The sequence below is a fragment of the Chanodichthys erythropterus genome, chromosome 13, assembly GCF_024489055.1.
Source record: "Chanodichthys erythropterus isolate Z2021 chromosome 13, ASM2448905v1, whole genome shotgun sequence".
Lineage (NCBI taxonomy): Eukaryota > Metazoa > Chordata > Actinopteri > Cypriniformes > Xenocyprididae > Chanodichthys > Chanodichthys erythropterus.
Window position 1 is genome coordinate 29447891 of NC_090233.1, and position 7500 is coordinate 29455390.

At 35.8% G+C, this 7500-nt stretch overlaps 1 protein-coding gene across 1 annotated transcript; it reads right to left on the reverse strand.

Moving 5' to 3' along the window:
• Window positions 1-1639: 1639 nt before the first annotated feature.
• On the reverse strand, window positions 1640-4600 carry si:dkey-220k22.3 (uncharacterized protein LOC796870 homolog). Its single transcript, XM_067407578.1, has 4 exons — window positions 4390-4600; window positions 3948-3981; window positions 2983-3042; window positions 1640-2749 (listed from the first exon to the last, which is right to left on the reverse strand). The coding sequence occupies exons 1-4, from the start codon at window positions 4489-4491 to the stop codon at window positions 2334-2336; spliced, it is 612 nt and encodes a 203-aa protein (XP_067263679.1). The 5' UTR covers window positions 4492-4600; the 3' UTR covers window positions 1640-2333.
• Window positions 4601-7500: the final 2900 nt, after the last annotated feature.

The following is a 7500-nucleotide window of genomic DNA, read 5'->3' on the forward strand; positions in this document are numbered from 1 at the left end:
CCTTCGGGAAGAAGACTGCGGTCTATAAAGACAAAAACCTCACGCCACAAAAACTGCCACTGGCCTTAATACTGCTTCATATGTATTAGGCTACAGCTACACTAAACACATTGATCAGAATGCATTTTTTAAATTGTGTATTCTTATCATAGGCATATTTCATTAATATTTATGTTATCTAAATTGTTACTCTTCTTTTTATTTCTTAATTCTTTTTAAAGCACCTGCATACCAAATCAAATTCCTTGTACATGTTGTACTTGCCAATAAAGTGGATTCTGATTCTGATTAGTTTACAGTAATTTAGGTCTTTATTTATTTCTGAGCTCTTCATGGTAAAAGGGTAAATGCATTTTCCGTAACGTTACCATCCATCCATCCTCTGAATGGTTGCGGGACGTTGGGGTGTATCGGGCCGAATAGTGTGAGCAAATACATTTATTAGTTTATTTATTTTTAGTCATAGCAGTTACAAAACGTGATTTGTTCATTCATAATTTCTTCATTAACAACACGTTGAAGCCTAAATTCACAACATGACTCAACTGAAACCTTTTTAACTTCAGACTTGACTCAACTCTGCTGCGTCAGTTTTAAAATCTCTGCCACAAGGGGGCAGTACTTACCGCTACATCTCGCCCTAAATCAAATAAATCAGCCCTTCTCGTTTGCTGTACTTCATGACCTGCTGTATAAATATTAAACAATTCAGGACCCAGATTTTACATGTAAAATGACCCAACATTCCCGGAATGTTAGTGCATGGCTGTAAATAAACAAACAAAACTAAATACAACCATTAGTTGTTATAATTATTGCATAAATTCGTATTAGGTTGTCACACAAAGATCTCCTGAAATATCTTTTGTGTTTTTGAGCTGCTGCTGTTTTTCGAAACAAGAAAAATAAAGCACAATCAGGTCAGAATAGGCTAAAAAAAAAACCTTAAAGCTCAGATAACAGCAGCACAAGCAAGACATTTTGTGATATTATTTTCTATTTGTGACATTTACATAGCCATTCATTAAACATCTGTCTAACACAAGAAACTTTTTTTCTTGAGTATATTTATGTGGTGTACTAATGTGCTTACAAAATATCTGAGGCATGGAGAAGGAGCTACAGCATATGACTTTATTTATAATTAATAGTTTAAATAAAAATATTACAAATTGCATATAAATATAATATTGCTTATATATTTGAGAACAGTAAAACGTAGTCAATTGAAATCACTCAGCGTGAACAGTTACCTTAAGTATAAACACAAGTATAAGGGCTTATCTGTGAAAGAATACAAAAGAAAAAGAAATACTTTAAGAAAAAGAATAGCTGGCTAGGGTCATTTAAATACAAGAATGTATGCGTCATCATAAATGGTATTTTCCTGACTGAAAAACAAACAAACGAACAACAACAAAAAACAAAACATTCCACTGTCTCATTAAAACAGCTCATGTGGTTCAGTTTTATATGGCTTGCTTGACTGATTGGATTAGTGTGGTAATTTATGTGAAAACTATTCCATGACATTCATGAACAAATAAGTGCTTCTATGGCTGGATGAAAACTGGCACCACATCCTATCAAGAATTTGTAAGTTGTTTTCAAATTTAAAATGTTGATTGCTTGTCTTGGAAAAAAAAGAAAAAGAAAAAAAAAGCCCATATTTACACAATAAAGTGTTGCTTAGCTTTTTTATGACACGCTGAGCATTTATATCAAAAACTGATAAGTTGCTGTTATGAGGTTTTTTACATTCAGCTGTCGATGATTAAAATACTACATGATTATATTTATACACAAACATACATTTCACTGAAAAATACCCACTTGCTCAAAATTAGCTTACTATTTCTGTTTGGTAAAACAATGTTTGTTTGTTTGCAGGCAGCTATGACATATTTTCTGAAGCCTACGTAATACATGAGAATCTTCAAAGTCAGTGCTCACAAACCATATATCATGCCCTTTTTCATATTGACTCATACAAAAACTGAAACACAACAAACTTAACTCATATATCGGTTGAGAGGAAAATGTGTCATGCTTCTGAGAAGATCATGAGATGTGATCTTCATATTTCGAAAGGAAGAAGAAAAAACACCAAGAAAGTATCATAACCCCCACGCAATCCTTGTTAATGTCAAGAGCATTTCCTAGTATGACAGCTGGAAAATCTCAGGTGTTCTAGCAGCTGATCTTGAGACTGCGTCATATCGAAATGTCACAATTAAAGCTAACAAGAATTTAAGCTGCCATTGTAAAAACTGGACATGGTTCATGGATATAACCGATCATTTATGCAATGTTTATTGCCCATGCTCCACAGTCTACCAGTCGTCTGCCCATTTTATGATAGTGATGAAGGTGGAGAAGGGTCGTGCATTATAGTTCACCAAATTGCTTGGAAATACTCTGACTGATAACTGGTTTGTTGATTGCATGTACATCAGAAGGAAAGTGTTGAGCTTTGCATCTATAGACGTGTTGCCATTCACCACCCAAGTGTCATGTGCGGCTGTAAAAATCTCAGTTTTCTCACCATAATTGAGATCCACTAAAAGATTGAGTTTTTCAGTATCCTTCTGTGGCTTTAGCTCAAAGTTCGCCTGTACGTAGACCAGGTAAACCCCTTTCTCTCGTACAACTATCCACGTTCTGTTTTGGTCCAGAATGCTCTCACCCTGACTCTTGTGGGCCTCCCACTCATCATCCCAAACCAAACGGTTATCTGTGTGATTGCAAGCTTGGGGTGGTGGGGAAAAAAAAACAGAAAAAAATTCAAACAAAGATATAGATAAACATGTAGCAAAAATTCTCATTATGGAATCAGAAAATGTTATGTAACTTTAGCTACAGTATGTAATTTTAACATAATGTTTTTAACAACAAATGTGATGTTTATGTGAAACCATTTTCTTATAAAGACAAAAACATGTTTTTACATAAATATATTTTGAAACAAATGTTACTATTCACCTTTTAGAAGCCATTTTTCTTGAGAGACTTGATGTCTGAACATACTTTCTATTGTGGAGTCTGTCAGAAAAAAATGAAAGAAAAACATCTGTAAGATTACCACCACTGAACGAACGCGGATTCAAAAACACTTAAAAGTCCAACTGACAGCTGAACAGGAAGCTGACCTCAAAAATACATTTAGACAAACGCACAGCGAGACGGCGCGGATCCCCACCCAAACAGCAAACTCCCACAAACACACGCGCATTAAAACACAGATGTCTGTTATATACACTTAGGCTACTACAGTCTCGTTACGCTATAATACATTTCAATGGAGATTATTCTTACAGTAAAAGTTTTTCGAACACCTGCTATTTAGTTTTCTTTTTTTTTTTTTTTTTTTGTAGTGGCGGCTCAGCTTGCCAGTTTTATCGTCGGATTTATTTTATTGACTACAAAACGCAGTAGCCTAATTCATAATAAATTGTGTTTAAAAGTTCGTTTTTCATGTAAACGAATTGTTTAGGTGCTTTGTGAGTGGTTATTGGTCTCAAATAATAACCTTGGTGCGAGTTATCGGTTGTATGAACTCTCTCGAAGGGTATTCGTAGCCTAAACGTTGTGTATCGCTTAAAACGTTTAATAGGGGTTTGCTTCAAACGCGTTAGTAGCGACAAAATTCAGATTAAGAACTAGTATGACCAACTAACAGTTAGCCAAAGGGCAAGCAGTACCTTTCCGTAACAAATTAGACTAGTTTATTTATTTATGTAGGCTAACTGACTTAAAGTTATGAAGTCTTAAAGGGAAAAAAATGACTTGAGACAGTCTAGCAGTTTATGCAACCGGTTTATGCAAGTCTTCATTGACTTTTTGCTAATTTTGCTAGGAGGCACCAAATGACCATTGGCAATGCCATCCTATCGTCGACGAAGACGAAGAAGAAGAAACGTATAGAATATCTATTAGGATAAACTTACCATTCACGTTTTTAATTCTTTGGCATCCAGACACCTGTTGAAGTTACGGTAAGACATGTCACTATGTCATGCATATTTCAAGAGTAGATTGCACAGAAGCAGTTATTTACAAACACGCCCTCTGCAACTCGACCCCTGAATTAATGTTCACATCAAATGCTGGAGAAAGCCCTTAGCTGAAAAACAAGGAAGTGTTTCTCAGCCTATGAAGCATTATGTAAGCGAACTAAGATAGGATAAACTTTTTTTTCTCACTTTTTTTCTTCTTCTTTTAAACAGCGTATGGTAAACTGTCGATTGTACTAGCCTATTATTCATCTTAATCACCCCAGTACAAACAGAGATATCCCTCAAAATGTCCTACAGAATCTTGAACACCGCGTCTAGCCTATTTATTGGCCAAAATCTGCATTTCTAAGGCAGTAGATCCAGTTATATTTACCTTCGACATGAAGATATATGTCAAGCATGTTGCGATTAAAATGAGGACCAAAGCTATCGATGTCCAGATAATATGCGCTCTAGCTGCGCGTGCTGTATCCATGCCTGCTCCTCAAGATGCTGAAATAGCTGCAGTTTCACACTAGAAAAGCCTCTTGTAGTACCGGATGAAGTTGACGACTGTAATGAGAGACCCGTCTCCCACGCATTCAACTGTGCGCTATTAACTCCACATCACCTGTGGGTGAGATGAGGGTGGAAGTGATCATGGTGACAGTAAACGCGTAGCTTTCACTATGTAAAGGTTGCTTGCATGTATTTCACTGATTTCTTGTTGTAATCTAGGCCAACATCTTGTTTCATTTTATAAGCACTGTTTGTAATTTCATTCATTAATTTAATCGTCTCGCATCAGAGGCTACTTGTCTGAAGAGTCAATGAAACAGAACGCTAAGAAAATATAAGGAGCTCTGGTTGGTGAATAATGGAGGCCATGTACGTTCTGAAATGGTACCATGTTCATGGACAAGGAATTTTTTAATATTTGGGAAGGAAGTTTATGGACAAGGATGTTTAATCATCGTTAATTCTTAAGGTCCCAACAAGTGAATACAAATCTTAAAGGGATCGTTCACGCAGAAATGAAAATTCTGTCATCACTTACTAATGCAATTCCAAACCTGCACTCAAAAGAAGAAATTTTGAAGAATGTCTATTCTATTCACTGACAATGCATGGAGATCTCAAAAGGATGCAGTAATTGCTGTAAATGTAAGAAAGTATCTGCTTGTATAATATATTTGTCCTGTGGATATTTTTTGTTTTCCCTTGAAGATTGCGTAAGACCTAAAAGTCATTATTGAAAAAATTGGTCATATCTTGGCACATTCATTACAAGATGCAGCAATATCAGGTTTGTAAAAAAGAACTCAGTGTAACTTAATTTGTTGTATTATATTTTAGTGAAATGTTTCATCCATTCATTGAATTCACATTTCTCAAATTCAACTTTTTGAATGATCCGGTCAAAGCTGTTAACCCCTTACTGGAGGATATTATTAGTGAATAATAACTTCAATTCCAACTGTTCCTCACATAAAGCCATCAAATGGCTTCAGAAGACTTAAAAAAGTGATTTTGCATCAATCTTCAACACCATAGTCATTGCTTGAAAACCACTGACCACTGACCAGGTCTTCTCCATTTGTATTCTGCAGAATAAAATGTGACATGGAGGTTTGGAATGACATGAAGTTGTGTGAACGATGACAATCTTTGCATTTTTGGGTGAACTATCCCTTTAACAGCACATATACACCACAAGTACTTTAGAGACCACCCATTTGGTATTTTCCCTCAATGTTGACTGGAAGTCATAAGAAATATCTGTAATCAATCACACAAACAAGGTCACCACATGTATATACATGTGCTCCCATTGGGTGTGGGTGTTAGCAGAAGCCTCAGCAAAAGTGCATGTTTAGGTTTTGCTGGGCGCTTTAGGGACATGCAACCTGTTTGTGAGCATCTCACTGTTGATTCAGACACAGATTATGTTTTTCCAGTTATATATATATATTTATATGACTCATTTTATCGGTTACTCTATTTACAGAACTCACAAGTTAAATTTCCAAAAGAGGGCAGTTTCCCAGATGATATCAAAGTTAGTAAAAGAAAATGCCCGCAAACGTCTTCCATTTCGAAGGCCTACATGGCTCTATGATGCCACAATGACATCAAATTCCACTCGTCAGCACTCTATTGGCTAAATGCTGTTGATTTCCGGCATCATTTACTACACTGATTTAAATGTTTCGGGATTTTTTGATGTGCAATAATGATTCACATTTCTTTCTTTTTTCATTACTGATTACCCTAGAGAAGTAACCGACTTGTTAAATGATTTTAAAGAGGACGATGATCTTTATTTATTCACTGGGAATGATAAAGCTCAAAATTAAAGGAGGACCACATTCTACCAACATCCAAGTTATTAAGGGATGATCTTGACAGGGATTAAGGGATGATCTTGACAAGAACCTCAACATCTCTCTCTGTGTCATGGCATTTGTATTTCCAGGAAGACAAGAGAGACACAGGAAAGACTCTCACTACAACAGTTAGTTTCCACTTCAAGTGCTCTCCATTAGCTAAATGGAAAAATGCAGTGTTAACTGGGACGGGAGATCAGTGAAAATCAGTCATGTTTTGAATCACTCCCACAGTGAATCTGTTACGTGTTTACAATATCACAAATATAATCAACACTATCATCATATTTCTGTATGACACTTCAAGATTTTTTATACAAGGGAGCAGGTGACAAATGCAGGGGTGGATTAATGTGTACATAGCACCCCTTTTTATGGTTTCAAATTTCTCCATTAAACATGGTTTCTGTGAAAAATGACTAACAATAATGAGGTCTGAGATTAAGAACACACTAAAAGTTACATATAAAATGTTTTATCCTTTTGTATTTAACAGCATAAACTTGCAATAGTCAAAGAAGAAGTCTCTTTTATCTAATGTCCTCTCTCAGGTAGATTAGATGTTAGTACCAGCTCTGTTGAAATCAAAATGCAAAAGGTGATGAGCACTGGCTGATAAGATAGTGCCACCCACTGCTGAGCTCTCAGACGTTTTTGCTTGGTCTTTAACCAGGCCTTACACGAACGGCTGCAATACTTCCCCTCTCACTAAAAAAACAATGAATGTAACTATTATTCCTTAAAAACAAACAAATATATATTAAGGTTCTGGCAAAAAGAGGAAGATGACAAAGACTGAATTGTTTTGCTGATTCATCTACAAGAGGAGATTAAGAGGATTTTTATTTTTTATTTTTTGCTTCTAAAATCTTGTCTGAATAAAGGGAAAAATGAATGAAGTATGTAAAGTGACTCAGATTTGTGATATTTGTTAGCATGTGTGACCCCTTAATGGATACCCAGAAGGTGTAGGCGATTGCAGGAATATTCCCCAAGCTATCTACCCCTGACCTTTGAGAAGTGTACAAATTAAAGTTGTGAGTATTTATGTGGGTGGGGGGCTTTTGTTATTCTCCGCTGGATTGTTTTTCAGGATTACATGAAAGCAAATTTATTCA

Excerpts from the sequence above, each read along its gene's own strand:
- si:dkey-220k22.3 (XM_067407578.1), bottom strand. The coding sequence starts at position 4,491 with ATGGATACAGCACGCGCAGCTAGAGCGCATATTATCTGGACATCGATA. Across the intron at positions 3,982-4,389 it reads CATATATCTTCATGTCGAAG|GTGTCTGGATGCCAAAGAAT; the intron begins GTAAATATAACT and ends TAACTTCAACAG. Across the intron at positions 3,043-3,947 it reads AAGAATTAAAAACGTGAATG|ACTCCACAATAGAAAGTATG; the intron begins GTAAGTTTATCC and ends TTTTTCTGACAG.